This window comes from Solanum pennellii, chromosome 6 (assembly GCF_001406875.1).
Source record: "Solanum pennellii chromosome 6, SPENNV200".
Classification (NCBI taxonomy): domain Eukaryota; kingdom Viridiplantae; phylum Streptophyta; class Magnoliopsida; order Solanales; family Solanaceae; genus Solanum; species Solanum pennellii.
This window is the reverse complement of record NC_028642.1, coordinates 48,821,192-48,838,626: the sequence shown is the minus strand read 5'-3', so window position 1 is coordinate 48,838,626 and position 17,435 is coordinate 48,821,192. Positions and strand designations below refer to the sequence as shown.

The 17,435-nt window shown below is 34.6% G+C and overlaps 2 protein-coding genes across 7 annotated transcripts; both read right to left on the bottom strand.

The window, feature by feature from the left end:
- Positions 1 to 4,360: 4,360 nt before the first annotated feature.
- On the bottom strand, positions 4,361 to 17,021 carry LOC107023210 (casein kinase II subunit beta-3). Of its 6 annotated transcripts, none has more exons than XM_015223828.2 (5): positions 16,504 to 17,021; positions 7,775 to 7,993; positions 6,008 to 6,102; positions 5,768 to 5,933; positions 4,361 to 4,815 (listed from the first exon to the last, which is right to left on the bottom strand). In XM_015223828.2, exons 1-5 carry the CDS (start codon positions 16,736 to 16,738, stop codon positions 4,685 to 4,687), a joined length of 846 nt encoding a protein of 281 aa, XP_015079314.1. In that variant the 5' UTR covers positions 16,739 to 17,021; the 3' UTR covers positions 4,361 to 4,684. The 6 variants fall into 6 exon arrangements, 4 of the variants coding, with proteins under 4 accessions (XP_015079314.1, XP_015079313.1, XP_015079312.1 ...); XM_015223827.2 differs by having other exon boundaries at positions 6,008 to 6,117; positions 7,775 to 7,990; XM_015223826.2 differs by having other exon boundaries at positions 6,008 to 6,117; positions 16,504 to 17,020.
- Positions 9,532 to 11,765, bottom strand: LOC107023208. Its single transcript, XM_027917441.1, has 4 exons — positions 11,224 to 11,765; positions 10,438 to 11,141; positions 10,216 to 10,358; positions 9,532 to 10,135 (listed from the first exon to the last, which is right to left on the bottom strand). The coding sequence occupies exons 1-2, from the start codon at positions 11,645 to 11,647 to the stop codon at positions 10,639 to 10,641; spliced, it is 927 nt and encodes a 308-aa protein (XP_027773242.1). The 5' UTR covers positions 11,648 to 11,765; the 3' UTR covers positions 9,532 to 10,135; positions 10,216 to 10,358; positions 10,438 to 10,638.
- Positions 17,022 to 17,435: the final 414 nt, after the last annotated feature.

The window sequence follows — 17,435 nt, the reverse complement described above, 5'->3', positions numbered from 1 at the left end:
ATGTGCCTTTTGCTTTAGTAAATTTCTGATTTACTATTATATGAGTAAATTTCAATTTTATTTATCCAAGAGTAATTTTCAGATTTATTTCTTCTCAATTACTTCACCCTTTAGGTGAGTCATGATCCCATCATTGAATGAACTAATCTGGAAAAAAAATTGTGCATGTAACATATTATTTGTGCCAACATTTTTGCAAACATCAAGTTGCGAGATAATAATAGGCACACATGAGACCATATAGAAGAAACATTTATTAGAACCATTAAGTCTAAACAATCCACAAGGTGGATAACTAGGTCCACAAATATTTGTATACGTTCCTAGAACGCAGAGAATTCAATTTCAACTTTCGTTTATGATGGTCTCACAATTACCTTGTCTTGCTAACAATCATTACAAGAAAATTCACGTCTAGAATGGTGGCTTATCACCTCATTCACTCTAAAGAATGGATCTGTATTTTTACCATTTATCAAAGGCTCTCATTCTTCATGAATGAAACACAATCATCTAAGTACATCAAATTTTGATAACTTAATACCTCATTCCATATTCATGTGCATCATTTAATCAATTGTCTTCTTTTAGACATTTATGCACTGCTACATTCACTTTGGGGAATGGATCTGCTTTACGAGATATATTTCATGACTAATTTTATCAAAAACTCATTATTTCCCTTAGTCATCATAATATCATCAATATGGTGCATTGAGACTCAAACTCAACGTCTTATGCCATAAATCAATGAGGGACTTGAATCCAACATCTTTCATCACAAAGCATCAAGACTTCTGATGTCTTACCCTCTTGGTGCGATTGGACGTAAATCTATCGTCTTATTCTTTTTGTGCGATATAACTTAAATCTATCGTGTTACCCACAATGAGGCTCAACCTCAAGCCTTCAAAATAATTTAGTTTTATCACTTTTGATGATCATTAATATGATCGTACATTATAATTACACACAGAATTGAGATTATTGATTTCTTATAATCAACATTAGTAGTTAATAAATATAACTTAATAGATCACATACCTCATATAAAGGTTGAAAACATATCTTTCACTAAATTGTGCTTATTCAATTATTAAAATAAATTAAGAAATTCTCTTCTCATCCGTTTAAATTAAACGTATAAAATTTTAAATACTTACTCCAAATGGTAACTCCAGATTTGTCACATAAATAATTATGATGTAAAGATAAATCATACCTTGAAGATATAAAACTTTATTGCATAACTTATGCAAGATCTCTTTTGTACTTTTCTCGTCTTCTTCATCATTCTTTAAGAATAGAACAATCGTGCTGATAACGTGTTATGAAACTATATGAAATTAGAAGAAGAAGAAAGTAGGGAGAAGAGAAAAGACTTCTTATTTCTCTTGAAGTATATTCAGGATTCATAGATCTTCCACAAATCTTCTTTACAATGAAGGAAAACCCTTTATTTATAGGGAAAACCTTACTTGGTCCCCAAGTAGGATTCCTAACAATATCCTATTAGGACTCCACATAAATAGACATTCACTATAATACAAATTGTTTATAACAGAATATTTGTTTTTTAGTTTTACATAGATCTAGACAATTAAAATACATGATCTAATTAGACAATTAAAATACATATCTAATTTTACTTTCGCTTAATATTTAGTCATGTAACTAATACTTACTAAACTTATTTTAGCATGATTTAGTACTTTAAATTATATAAATTTCTTTATGACTTATTAATTTGCAATATTTGTTTTATGCGATTTAATTATTATTTTTTTGTTGAATATTTTAGTGTTATCAATCACATCAAATTTTTTATTATTTTCTTGAGAAATAACTTAGAAGTTGCATTTTGATAGGAATAAAGAAATATTTAAGTACAAGTAAATTATATGTTTGTATGAATACTTTATCGGAAAAATTCCAAAATTCGAAAAAACCCCGAAAATTCAAAAAACTCTGAAGTTGAAAAACTCAAATTTTATTAGTTTGGTTTGATTTATAAATTCACGACACAAATAATTTAGTTTAATATTTGAAAGACCTAAACCAATTCCATGCTCTCATTTGTCTCATTGAGATATTAGATGACCTATGAAGTGAAAATTTGCTTAGTATAGAAGGTTTGACACTTTTAAGATGTGGATCGGTGCAGTTCCCTTATTCTCTTTATAAAGCCCCTAACTTACCATTTTAAGACATGCTTAGTATATAAGGTTTAAGACTCTAAGGATGTGGGTCAATGCAGTTTCTTTACCCCTCTTTATAAAGCCCATAACTTGCCATTTTGATCTCATTAATTTTAACTTCAAATTGCAATTCTTTTATTTGTTTTATTGTTATTTTAATAATTTAATATATTTTATAATTTATGATTTAGGGGTAAAAGGTCGATACATGTGTTATTTTGATATTTATAACTTAGAAATTCAACATTCATATAACAGATTTATACACAAGAAATATCTATAAGCGATATCTATTCATAATAATAGGATTGTTTCAAGTCAACAAAATATTAGCCATTTGTTTCAATACACTATTTTGGTTGTTGTTGTAAAAGATACTATTGACAAATTTAAAATTTGAGTAAGAGTAATTTACATTCCTAAAATGATTGGCAAAGTTCTAAAAACTTGAAAAACTTAACTAACTTCAGAAATGGGACATGAGATATACCACATTCTAATGTCATGATCATGTAAGAAAATAATAAAGGGCAACTTTCACATATAGCAAACAAAAAATTTATATTTATATGCTATAGCAAACTTTGCATAATTGCGCTCCATAGCAAACATAAAACTGTATAATTTGCTATACATATACAATTGTGTAATTCGCTGACCTAAATTGTATAATTCGCTGGCCTAAATTGTATAATTCGCTGGCCTATTTCGCTGCAATTGTATAATTTGTTTTGCATACAGTTGAATCGAATTAAAATGTATGTATATTGCATATTATAAATGTATAGCAAGAAGATATATGTTTTTCTTGCTTTATACAAAAACAGAAACACAATATATACACTTCTGTTGTATAAAGCTAGAGAAAATTGTATGGCCTATTTCGCTGCAATTGTATAATTTGTTTTGCATACAGTTGAATCGAATTAAAATGTATGTATATTGCATAATTATAAGTGTATAGCAAGAAGATATATGTTTTTCTCGCTTTATACAAAAACAGAAACACAATATATACACTTCTGTTGTATAAAGCTAGAGAAAATTGTATTTCACTGCAATTGTATAATTCGCAATTGTATAATTCGTTGGCCTTTTTCTCTGCAATATTTGAAGTAAAATGTTTGTAAATTGTATAATTAAATATATAACACGAAGATATACATTTTTGCATGTGTATATACAATTTTCTCTCGCTTTATACAAAACAGAAACAGAATTATACACTTCTGTGTATAAAGCGAGAGAGGCAAGCGAGAACGGAGAGTGGTGAGCGAGATTTTTGGAAGAGAGGCTGGCAAATTTTAGCTAATGTTTGCTATGGAGCACAATTAAATCAAACACTAGCTATTCCATTTAATTTAGGTTATTAGTTTGCTATTATATACAATTTTCCCAATAATAAACCTTTTTTAATTAATTGAAAAGGTCAAATAACGAAAATCCTAAGATAACAAAGATTAATTGAGTAACCATTTACGAGATCAACTCGATTTTTTCAAACACTAAATAATATTTACTTGTATTTTGTGCTGAAATGATGGTGTTATTCATCATATATGATGCCATCCAAGAAAGTTCTATTCAGTAGTTTGGGATTTGAGGAATTGAATAAATTGTGATGAAAAATCAATAAAAATGTTTACATGTTAAAACAAAACGTAGAAAAACAGGGGTTAATTAATTAGGTCACTTATTTATAATCTGAAGGAACATATTTAAGGATTAATACTTCCTAAGCAGTTTTGCAGTTCTTCTAAATCATCTTCTGGCATTAATTTCCCCTAGGAATGTGTAAATCTTATACGAAAATTAGCTAGAGTTGTACAGTTGTAGAGCTATCAAAGTGCGTTGATAATGAATCTATCCCTCTACGGCTCTACGTTTCTCCACTTAAATATTATCATAGTCAACTTCCTAATCCATGATGTGTTCTTGTCACACTTGACATTAAACCTAACCAAACCCCCAAGGCTGGAATTTTAATGACTTATCTCAGCCACAATGCAAAAGTTAACAATTTACCAGCACATAAGATCTTTCACCCGATAAAATAATGCAAAGCTAGAAGTCAAAAGGGAAAGACTTTTAGAGACATATCACGTATACTCAAGAACACACAATGACATTCAATTGAAACCCCAGGCCAGAAGTCAACTGTATGTACAAAAAAATATTATGTGTCAAATCCAAGTTGCGATACTTGGGTGTACATTGACATACAACTCACGCTACAGAATAGTTTGTAATGCAGTATTTGAGAGATCCTCACAGGGTAACAAAAAAAGCACAAACTGTAGCAAGGGAGAATTGTATTCATACATAAACGTAGTCCAAGTAAATTTGTTATCACACAGCATCTTCAAAAGCCTGTATGAGAATAAAACCTATAACAGAACCTTACAATTCTACATGTGCTATTAAAAGCATTACCTCTGCTAGCACATTAACAAGGAAAACATAGACAGTAGGTAACACTACCAGGATCAAGGCTTGTGGACCTTGAAACCAAAAACTCTGGGAACGTAGCTCTGAGAAATCTTCTGTGGCTTGAGGTGTCCATAAGTCATCAAGAACAGGTGCGGAAATGTGGTTCCAAAGTAAGCTCCATCAATGTCTTTGACATAGTAAAGGAAATGCAAAGAGACATTGATATGTATGCAAAAATGAAGAGGAGAAAATAAAACATCATCCCTGCCTTGCTTGGGAGAAAATGTCTCTGTGTCGGACAGTTCAATAGTGTTTACAGATTGATTCCCTCTTCAAATCTGTCCACCCATCCACAACTTGTTTGACGCATTTCAAAGAAAATACGAGAAAAATAAACATGGTGGCTGTTGTGGAAGAAAGGTTCGAAACTAAGATACCGTTTACTCTTAAGATATTCCGATATTGAAAATGCTACCAAAACAATTATGTCTCAGTCCCAACAAGTTGGGTTAGCTATATTACCCTCGTTTACATTGCAACTCTATTTAAGCTCATCTCAGGACAATATTATACAAAAAAAAAAAACATACTGCAAGTTCTCTATATTATCTAGTGGCCTATAAATCTCTGACAGTATTAAAAGAGACTCAAATAAAAGCTAACACGACAAAAATTGCTGCCAACTCTAAGGTACATTAAACATCCCAATTTTCTCAGAACACCAATATCCTCTAAAACTTTTCACTACGAGATGAAAGATCCAATCTCAATTCAAGGCAGGGAGATACAAGACATGGTTCTACTGCACTACCTTTTGAACCTTAAAGAAAAAGACAGGCTTCAGATTCCATTTGTTTTGGATTATTAGTAAATAGCAAATGACAGGGAACTTAAGAAATTGAAATTGATGGAGGTAAAAGAAAAGAGGTAAGGATAAAGGATTACGCCAATCATTTAATCTTCTCATGGTAGGTGAGACGTGCAAACCACATTCATGTATTCCTTTGTTTTCAAATCACAACATTCAAGTTCCTAGATTTACACATTTCAGATGAAAGGAGAAGGGGGCAAGATGACGGAATGCAGACAGTATGTTGATGGTTGCATTAAGAAATAACAAAGCAGAACAAAAAGGATACTCTCATGATATCTTGACCGAGGTGTATACGCATCTTCACATCGAGGACAGTATATATTCACCCTGCTTTGTCGAGGAATGTCTGACTGGCCAACAGGGAGGCATGGTTGTCCACAGCAGTAAACTCTTGGACATCTCCCAAACTCAGCATTCTTGTACTTCTCTAACTGAAAAGACCAGATACCTTCCAATTATTATAGCTATGACCACATATAATTTTCAATGCTACAAAAATTCTTACCATAGCAGCGAGTCCCTTTGTTGTCAAGATGTAGCGGGCATGTATTAGACCATAAAGCATCTCTGCTGCTGATTCAACTAGTTCATTCTGTTCTTCTGTAAACATATCACCTACACATTTCAGGCATTCTCATCGATCATATGACCTTTGAGAAACTACCACAAGATAACAGGCAGAGGACCTTTTTAAATGCTAACGGTGTAAACATGACTTCTATAATGGCATGGAGAAATGTTCCTCAGAACAACCACATATCTCTAATTTACTAAAATCTTATATAGAGAAATTTCTTCAAAATTACTACTGTGGTAACTATAAAAAACCAAAGTTCTCCTCTAAGATATAAGAAAATACCAATTACAAACCCCCTCTAAACAGTCTTATCCAAATAAGATGTTTACTTTCAACAAAATACAGCTCCAATGTTAATACTGTTTCTTTGACTGGTAGATTATTCACTTGGCATATTTATGACAAGAATATAAAATTATACAGGACGCTAAGTCGACAAAACCAGCCTTCATTCACAGTAAAAGCTGGGGAGCTATTTCACTTCGAACAGTCACCAAATCAACCTCTACTTTCAGAGAACTTATATACAAATAGACCTCCTCTCTGGCGTCCTTTAAAACTCATAGAAGAATACATGATTACCTTCAAACTAGCAAAGCATAAGAAGCATCCAGATGCATACTAGTACAGCAAGAACAATACATGGGAAACTAATACAACAATCATCTCTTTTTTATTTAATTGTTAGTAATGAAACAATCATCTTAATGCAAGCAATACAGATTATTAAGACATTCCACCTGAGAGTAACAAATATCAGCTAATATTATTGTTAGATCCATGACGGCAAACAAATCTCTCTAAATGTCAAACCATTTGTAATTTGGTCCGTCTAATTTTCATCAACTACAACTGCTATTGACTAAGGGGTTGTTTGGTATGGTGTATAAAAATAGTGCATTAGTTATGCTTGCATTAGTTATGCTGAGACTATTTCTTATGTAGTATTTGGTTTGGTGTATTGAAAATAACAGGCATTGCATAGTTTCTAAAAAATTGTTTACAAAATACCCTCCACAAGTAGGTGGAGAAGGTTTTTTTCCAGAGGCACCTATGTCTTAAATCATTCTAATGCATACATTGAAACCCCTCGCATTACTAATACAGTTGATTTCCATGTATTAGTTGTACACCTTAATACCAAATTGGTTGAAAAAGTGTACCAAACATTCATTAGCTTTGTGTATTAATAGTAACTTGTTAGGTACTTTTTTAATCTTTGTATAACTAATACAAGTATTAGTTATTCAGTCTTTTGTGTATTATTAATACATGGAAAACCATTATAGTAATGCAAGGGATTTAATGCATCCATTAGCATGGTTAACGAATCAATTCCCCTCAAAACCTTTTTTACATCTATTCCACTATATTTGCGCAGGGTATCTTTGTAAGTAAATAATTTAAAAAGAATTATGCAATGCATGCTATTTTTAACACACCAACCCAAACAATGAATAAGAAACAACACAAGCATTATTATATATATTGTTTAGCACCATTCTTATAAACACTACCAAACGACCCCCAATAATACGCAAAGCTAATGCATGCACTTATTTCTAGTGCACTCAACATACAGCGAGGAACAAGCCAATCATGACAGACCGTAACCTTAGATACTCAGATGTGCAATTTGCAAATCACTGTACACAGCAGAAAGAAGTGGTCACAATATGGAAAGAGAAAACTCACCATGAGAAGATTCGACGTCTAGAATCAGATCAAGTGCATAATCATAATATGGTACAAGGCTGCTTAGACCGCACAGGTTAAAGTCATCTTGGATGTAGTCATCATCAACTTCGCAGAAGAACTCATTCCCACGTAGACCGCAGTACCATGAGATCCATGAAGTGTCTTCTCCATCAGAACCACTAATATCTGATGCCTCACTGTCTGTTTCAGATTCTGCTGCAAATGGAAAACAAAAGTAAAAACTACAAGAAAATTTAGTTTCATAACTGGACAAAATCAGTTAAACTGCTTAGCAAATCTTAAAATTATAAGACATGAATCTGAGCTCATGGATTAAGAGCCTGCTTTGATTGGCTTGTGCTTTAAAGCCAAAATAGCTTTCAAGCACTTTTGAAGTGTTTGGGAAATTTAAAAGGTGCTTCATTCAGCTGATCCCATGGACTAAACCAATATTTTCCTTATTAAAACACCTAGTTCATTGATTCACTGGTCAAAACCAGCCAATTGAAGTCCTCAAAATTTCAAACATTTATCTTATTATTACCAACTTTTAATACTAAAGAAGGATTATGTGGAAAGAAAGGATCTCTAGATGTTTTGAAGATGGTAGTTCAATCCAGAAGATAAAAATACATTATGTGCTGCTGTTCTATTTTTGGTGTAAAACAAGAATCACAAGAGATTCAGAAGCTATTCTATATGCTCTAGGATTCTGTAAGGAGAGAGAAATTTCTGATGTATATTTTGATACATTTTTCCAGTAATTATGGCCAGTACAACCTTTGTGCTTTTAGACTATATAAAATTTGTTACCATCTAAACAAAAGACTATAAAAGGATCCGATGAGGAACAAGCTATTTAAGATGTTCCACTTGTGTTCAAATTTTATTTTATTTTAAGTTAAAAAGATATTCTACTTGTGTTAAATTTTATCTTTTCCCTATTATAGTTGCTCTTTTCTTTTTAGCCAAGATTGTGGAAAGGGGATAGATGAGCATTGGCCCTTGCACGGGTTCAAGTTACTTAGCAAGCTCTCAAAATCTTTCTCGAAGGGCTGTACTTTAGAGATGCATTTTTCACTATAGTCTATGTTGATTGTTGTACCCATTAAAAAGCAGAAGTAATACCTTCGCATCTGGAGTTATTTGACTAGTGGAAACTGGGAAAAGGAGACTAGGTTTTCTTGACATCCCTTTTCTTTTTCAATTTCAAAGAGCGACGAGTCTAGTTTTGCTATATAACTAGAAGAGAAATAGGGTGGAAGTATGCCAAAAATCAACCCGATCAGTTGGCTAATTGGAGCAAGAAATGAATACATGTTATCTTCCTCTTCAATGCTCATTTAATGAAACTTTTCTCGACCTTTTGGCTGAGGTCAAGTGATGTTCATTTAATGAACTCAATGCGTGCTACTAACTATGTATCTCACAGAATGATCATCCTCTTGGATTGGAAAATTCTAAGGGTAAATGCCATCATAATCTCTAAACACGAGTCTTATATCAAGACCTTACGTTCTTCTTATCAAGATATATCAGGGCCTTGAATTTTTATATTAATACATAACTATGCCCTTTAACTAGGTTTCAAATCACATTTATGCCCTTCAACTTTGTGTGTGCACAAGTAGACACAACCAGTGTTGTGGACGACGAGAGGCGACAAAAGGCGACAAGGACCTGCCTCGCCACGCGGCGAGGCGAGCGGCGAGGCGCTTGCCTTTTTGAATCAAGGCCCCAATTAATACCAAAAATTAAAAATATTTAATTGCATATTTTATCCAAAATCTTAATAGCAATAACACATATTAGCAAATATTCAATTCAAAAACCAATAATAGATACTAAAATGTCTAAAACTTTAAAGACCAAACAATTCAAAATACAATAAACTAAAACTTTAAAAGTCTATTCTTCTTCAAAATTATCCAACTCTTGAAGATCAAAATCCTCTACATCATTATATTGCTCTTCATCTTCTTCCTCCTCGTATTCTTCATCAATTAGTGTCTGAGTCCTACTTGAAGATGAACTTGTAGATGTACTTTATACTCCTTTGCCCTTGTCAAGTGCTCTTGATCTTGAAGAAAGTCCCCTAAGATGATAGATACTCTCGTCCGCTCCAATTGCCGTAGCAACACTACCCCAAGTAAGATCATCATCCTCATATACTAGTTCATCATCTTGATCTTCGGGGCATCCAACTAACCATTCATTTGAATCATCTATGTTATCCAAGCGAATTGGATCAATAAGATCACGAGCTTCATAACGACGTTTCAATGTTCTATTGTACTTAATGTACACTAGATCATTGAGACGCGATAGTGTAAGCCTATTCCTTTTTTTGGAATGAATCTGTGCATAAGTTATTGATATTAACTAGTTGATATTGATAATAATATAATATGAAAATTAGGATATAAATTTTTACTTACGTGTTCAAACACACTCCAATTTCCCTCACATCCGGATGAGCTAGGCTTAATACTTTTATGGCCCAACCCAGTCCTCTCGTACTAGGGTTGGCCAAACTTTTGCAAGTTTGGTGTTTCACTACCAAATAGTGACCACCATTCAACTATAATAAAATAAATTTAAAGGTTAGTGACTATAAATAAGTCAAATAATTTAAGTAAGATCTAAATCAACCCACTTACCCGGTGACCTTGTGTCTCTAGCTCTTTTAGCCGGACCACAACCAAATAGTCCATCCGCCATTTTGTACTTAGGAAGCTCAGCGACTAGTGCATCTTGTATTGTTGTATCATGGACCAACTTCTCAACACATACAATATACTCGGTCCATAGAATCTTTGCTAAAGTTCCCTCTTCTTGAGCTTTATAATATAATCCTGGGTTCAAAACATGGCCTGCAGCATGCAAAGGCCGATGGAGTTGTTCTGACCACCTTGCATCAATAATTTCATACACTTTCTCATATTGCTTCTAACTCCACGAAAACCATGTGCAATAGCTTCTTTGGCTCTATCCATTGCTTCATAAATATAACCCATTGGTGATTTTTTCTCCCCATCCACCAAACGAAGCACTTTTGTCAAAGGGCCACAAATTGTAAGTGCCCGAACAACATCATTCCAAAAGTGGACAGATATAATAAGATTGACAACTTCTTTCCCCAAAGTTACCTTTGCAAATTTACTTGAATTCCATTCGGTTGAGAGGACTAAAGTTTTCAAGTTTTTTCTTTGTATGTACATAGCTCTCAAAGTTAAGAATGTCGTTGCAAATCTTGTCTTGGCCGGTTTCACCAAATTTCTTTCTTTAGTGAATTTTCTCATCAAGTTTAACAACAATGGCCTTTGACTAATATAAGAATGGATTCTGATGGCCTTCTTAAAAACTGTTACAGAAAGATTAAATTATATTAATTAGTAGCTAATGAATTATTGACTATAAAGAAAGTTAAAGGATAGGTTGATTACCGGAAGCATATGGCTTAACCTTGAATATGTCACCAAATATCAAGTTGATGCAATGAGCGGCACATGGAATCCAATAAATGTGTGGGTACGCATCCATCATCATACTTCCCGCTTTGACATTCTCACTAGCATTATCGGTGACAATTTGTACAATATTTTCCAGTCCAATTCTTTCGATAGTGCTTTCAAATAACTTGTACATTTTGGTGGAATCAGTAGATTCATTGCTAGCATCAACAGAACCAAGAAATACACTACCGATTGGAGAATTCACCAAAATATTGATGATCATTTTGCTATTTCGTGCCGTCCATTTGTCCATCATAATGGAACATCCAAACTTTGTCCATTGCACTTTATGCTCATCAACAATTTTGTCTACTTTATCCACCTCTTTTTTTAAGGTGAGTGACTCTAACTTCATGGAATGTAGGAGGCTTCATTCCGGGGCCATGTTGTCCAACCGCCTCAATAAATTTATCGAATGATTTGTGATTGACGCAATTAAAAGGGAGCTCGGCATCATACATCCAAATTGCAAAAGCACTNATGTACACTAGATCATTGAGACGCGATAGTGTAAGCCTATTCCTCTTTTTGGAATGAATCTGTGCATAAGTTATTGATATTAACTAGTTGATATTGATAATAATATAATATGAAAATTAGGATATAAATTTTTACTTACGTGTTCAAACACACTCCAATTTCCCTCACATCCGGATGAGCTAGGCTTAATACTTTTATGGCCCAACCCAGTCCTCTCGTACTAGGGTTGGCCAAACTTTTGCAAGTTTGGTGTTTCACTACCAAATAGTGACCACCATTCAACTATAATAAAATAAATTTAAAGGTTAGTGACTATAAATAAGTCAAATAATTTAAGTAAGATCTAAATCAACCCACTTACCCGGTGACCTTGTGTCTCTAGCTCTTTTAGCCGGACCACAACCAAATAGTCCATCCGCCATTTTGTACTTAGGAAGCTCAGCGACTAGTGCATCTTGTATTGTTGTATCATGGACCAACTTCTCAACACATACAATATACTCGGTCCATAGAATCTTTGCTAAAGTTCCCTCTTCTTGAGCTTTATAATATAATCCTGGGTTCAAAACATGGCCTGCAGCATGCAAAGGCCGATGGAGTTGTTCTGACCACCTTGCATCAATAATTTCATACACTTTCTCATATTGCTTCTAACTCCACGAAAACCATGTGCAATAGCTTCTTTGGCTCTATCCATTGCTTCATAAATATAACCCATTGGTGATTTTTTCTCCCCATCCACCAAACGAAGCACTTTTGTCAAAGGGCCACAAATTGTAAGTGCCCGAACAACATCATTCCAAAAGTGGACAGATATAATAAGATTGACAACTTCTTTCCCCAAAGTTACCTTTGCAAATTTACTTGAATTCCATTCGGTTGAGAGGACTAAAGTTTTCAAGTTTTTTCTTTGTATGTACATAGCTCTCAAAGTTAAGAATGTCGTTGCAAATCTTGTCTTGGCCGGTTTCACCAAATTTCTTTCTTTAGTGAATTTTCTCATCAAGTTTAACAACAATGGCCTTTGACTAATATAAGAATGGATTCTGATGGCCTTCTTAAAAACTGTTACAGAAAGATTAAATTATATTAATTAGTAGCTAATGAATTATTGACTATAAAGAAAGTTAAAGGATAGGTTGATTACCGGAAGCATATGGCTTAACCTTGAATATGTCACCAAATATCAAGTTGATGCAATGAGCGGCACATGGAATCCAATAAATGTGTGGGTACGCATCCATCATCATACTTCCCGCTTTGACATTCTCACTAGCATTATCGGTGACAATTTGTACAATATTTTCCAGTCCAATTCTTTCGATAGTGCTTTCAAATAACTTGTACATTTTGGTGGAATCAGTAGATTCATTGCTAGCATCAACAGAACCAAGAAATACACTACCGATTGGAGAATTCACCAAAATATTGATGATCATTTTGCTATTTCGTGCCGTCCATTTGTCCATCATAATGGAACATCCAAACTTTGTCCATTGCACTTTATGCTCATCAACAATTTTGTCTACTTTATCCACCTCTTTTTTTAAGGTGAGTGACTCTAACTTCATGGAATGTAGGAGGCTTCATTCCGGGGCCATGTTGTCCAACCGCCTCAATAAATTTATCGAATGATTTGTGATTGACGCAATTAAAAGGGAGCTCGGCATCATACATCCAAATTGCAAAAGCACTTACCACACGCTCTCTTAGAATTTTCTTTGTTTCATCAATTCCTCCTCCTTTTTCAAAGCCTCCTTTTTGTGTTGATTTCTGTGATAAATAGAGGTTCAAAGGTCCTTTCGTCACATTCCGTGCGGTGGATGAACCTCCACTAGAAGATATCTTTTGAGTTTTGGAGGGAGGCATCATTTCCGCATAGTCATCCATTTCATCAAGAGCATCAACATCAATATATTCTTCCGGCTACCTCACTTGAAATTTGGGATTATTAGCGATTTTGTTTTGCATATAAGCCCTTACTTCTTCTCTAATCTCCGACGGACAAGCGGCACATTGTTTAACATTCTTGAAACCACCCACTAAATGTTGTTTGTGGCGAGTTATTCCACCATTAAAAGTACTCCCACAAAAGTTACAATTAACCGAATCTTTCGTCGCTCCTTGAGTGCCATAATTCCATCCAATATCCCTCTTTTTGCTAGCATTCGCCATTAGTTATTGAATTCAATTAATTCACTGTTTAGGAATATTGGAATAATAATTAGAAAACTGGAAAGATTTTTTTTTAATTGACTGCCTATAATTTTAAAAGAAAAAATCACACAAAGCAGTAAGCACTGCTTACACGAGAAAAACAGAACTAAAAAAAAATTGAAGAAAGAGAACAGAGAAAACGATATATCTCGCAGGCCGCAGCAGCAGAGAGTCGCGAGGGGAGAACTGAGAAGAGAGTCGCGAGGGAGAACTGGAGAACAGAATCGCGAGGGAGTACTGGAGAAGTCTGTCGCGACTGAGAAGAGAGCGAGGGAGAACTGGAGAAGTCTGTCGCGAGGGAGAAGACAGCGAGGGAGAAGAGAGTCGCGATGGAGAAGTCGAGAAGAGGTCAATCGCGAGGGAGAAGAGTTCAATCGCGAGGGAGAAAGCAGCAATTTCAAAAGTACAAAAAAAAAATCCTAATTTTGACTAATATTGTTAAGTCAAATATTTTTAAATTTTTTTAATTAAAAAGGCGGCCCCTTTGCTGTCGCCATACGTTGCCACACATCGCCATTTCGATCTCGCCTCGCCGCAGTGGAGAATGGCGAGGAAGCATCGCCTCGCCTCGCCTCTCGCCAAAGGCGAGGAGGCGCTCGCCTTTTGTAACACTGGACACAACTTAAACTTGTATAAAGTTGAACAAATAGACACACATGTCCTACATGACATCCTACATATCATTTTGTCCTACATGTGTTGTGCCACTTCAGGGCCTTGTATTTTTATATTAATACATAAATATGCCCTTTAACTAGGTTTCAAATCACATATATGTCCTTCAATTTTAGGTGTGCACAAGTAGACACTTAAACTTAAACTTGTATAAAGTTGAACAAATAGACGCACATGTCCTACATGACATCCTACATATCATTTTGTCCTACGTGTGTTGTGCCACTTAAGACTCATGTGTTAAATTGTTCAAGTTTATACAAGTTTAAGTGTCTACTTGTGCATACCCAAAGTCGAAAGGCATGAATGTGAAATGAGGTCAAGTTAAGGGGCACATTTATGTATTATGCCTTTTATATTCTATTTCTTTTTTTCTGGAGGAAAGTCCTACATCAGGACCTTAATTGTAACCATCAAGTATAATTAATGTGAGGACTTCATAAAGCAATCAGATGCAAAATAAATGGCATGGCTTAGTCTCATGCAAGTGACAAATGCTCATCCATGATCCACCCTAGGAAGTGCCAAAAGAAAAAAAGAGCAAAAATGCATGAAGATTCGCCTGAATTGTTTCACTTATTATAGCTAAAGAAAGCTACTATGTTCATCCTGGAAGATAAGTCTGAATTTATTTACTGATTATAAGCTTATTGTTACGTGCATATCCGCTCTTTGAAATAACAGTAGAAGTTTGTTTTCATTCATATCTCACAAATGGATAGGTGATGTTGCAACGATACCATCCTTTAATTCCCAAGTAAGTCTCCAACATGCTGAACTAACACTTGTATCAGGATATATCAGGGACTTGCTACTCTGATGCAGTCAGTTGTACTAGCCCACATACTATTTGCATACTTAACACTGCCCCAAGCCCCTACAGTCACCAAATTATCCATAATCTCCTGAGCTTTAGCCTCAGTCAGGCTTCCCCATCTAATCCTTGGCTGGTCATATGAAGTTCTCTTTTACATTTTTCTCTTGATATCGAAATTCATAGCCACGAGTTTATAATGGTTGTAAGATTCTCACTCGAAATAAACTTGTGGTCATCGCAGTTATCTCTACCACACTTCCTTTTTTGAGAAAACCTCAATCACACTTCCTAAGGAGCAGGTAATCTTTGTGTGCATTAGACACTACACTACGATAGGTCACCAAGTGTTCCTCCCTCTTATGAAAGCTCAAGTTAACTATGACCAGCTCAAAAGCTACCGTGATGTCCAAAAGAGACACTCCTCCATCATTTATATCCCCAAAGCCAAAAAATCCATGCGCTTCATCATATCCTCTTGAAGTGGTCCCTATGCACCATGTTGATCAATGTAGCATGTGTCCAGGAAACCAAATTGGTAGGAACCAAGGCTAGAGATGTAGGAATGGAGTAGGCATTTTAGTAGACAAGGTGAATGATATGATCATAGCCATTAATAACAACACTAACACTAGAATCAACAACCTGGTGCCACATGAAGCTTTAATGTCACCAAATGCAGAACAAGCTTCAACACTTGTAGGACTCCTGATCTTCTCATCATGCTTTAAAATGTAATTTGATCATAATTACTCTTCCCAATTAATTTTCATAATCATTAAAGTAAAAATGAAATTGTGCAGCCAAATTTCAACCTCTAAAACCTAAAACTTTAATTAGATAACAACCAACATAACAGATAAATACAGTATACTCCCTTCACTCCAACATATGACTATTTCCATTCCATTTCGGAACACCTAATATGTCTACATACATCCTTCTATATATGCATTAACATTTTAAACTCCACCCTATAAATTTATCATTATAATATAGGACGTAAGGAAAAAAAGTGTGTATACCATCAGAGCACTTATTATCAGGAGGAGGAGGAGGAGCAGAGTTTCTGAGCTGGTCCTTGGATTTGGACAAGGCAAAGCGATGATCCTTTCCATTAGTACCCCTGACAGTAGTAGTGGAGGTAGAAGGAGATGAGCGCTCCAAGTGCTTATCCAAGGCTTCATTTAATCTCTTCCTATCACCTACACGTCCCATCTCCGGCTTCGATCCACCGCCAACTCTTCTTTCTTTGTACATATCTCTCTCCTCAGCTTATACGACAATTAAACAACAGAACTCGAACCCTAGGGCTTCAATGTCCGAGAAACGAGGAGAGAGAAACTTAGGGTTTTTGGTGAGGGGGATTGAAGGTTATCCCATTTTCTCTCTCTAATCTATGCTTATTGATGGAATGTTTTAGAGAGAGAAAAAGAAGGAATTGTGACCGGAGAAGGTGATATATAAACACCGGCGGGAAGAACTTAGCTTAGCTTTGCTTAGGCGATTTTTTCGGATGGGTAATGCTAATGTATCGTCGCTTGGACATTTTATCGTGGTGCGATTGTATACGTGTAACTTTTGTCACTGATGACTTCACCAATAATTTTGAATCTTTTTGTTTGGTGGATGTCAATTTGCCAAAAATTGTAAGCCTTTGGATTTAGGGCCGGTTGGACATGGATTTAAAATCAGCTTAGTTATCAATTGATTCATTTTTACTTATTTATTGTAGTAGTATTTAAAAAAAAATTAGATCATAAGTTTAGTGACGTATATACAAGTTTATCATGAAAGTAAGGTTTGATATATATGTTATTCAAAAGAGAAAAATTTCAAATATCTTGAATGAAAATATAGATAAGGATGTCAGTCAATGTAAGGGAGGGTGAGACCAGCTCAGTTGTCTGGTTGTCAATTAAGAACTTTTATGTTCATAAGATAAAAGTTATGGACA

What these genes read in the sequence shown, in the direction of transcription:
- LOC107023208 (XM_027917441.1), bottom strand. Translation starts at nt 11,647, where the DNA reads ATGAAGTTAGAGTCACTCACCTTAAAAAAAGAGGTGGATAAAGTAGAC. An exon ending in GGTTAAGCCATATGCTTCCG is followed by an intron (nt 11,142 to 11,223) that starts GTAATCAACCTA and finishes TTTCTGTAACAG; the next exon opens with TTTTTAAGAAGGCCATCAGA.
- LOC107023210 (XM_027917442.1), bottom strand. Translation starts at nt 13,343, where the DNA reads ATGAAGTTAGAGTCACTCACCTTAAAAAAAGAGGTGGATAAAGTAGAC. An exon ending in GGTTAAGCCATATGCTTCCG is followed by an intron (nt 12,838 to 12,919) that starts GTAATCAACCTA and finishes TTTCTGTAACAG; the next exon opens with TTTTTAAGAAGGCCATCAGA.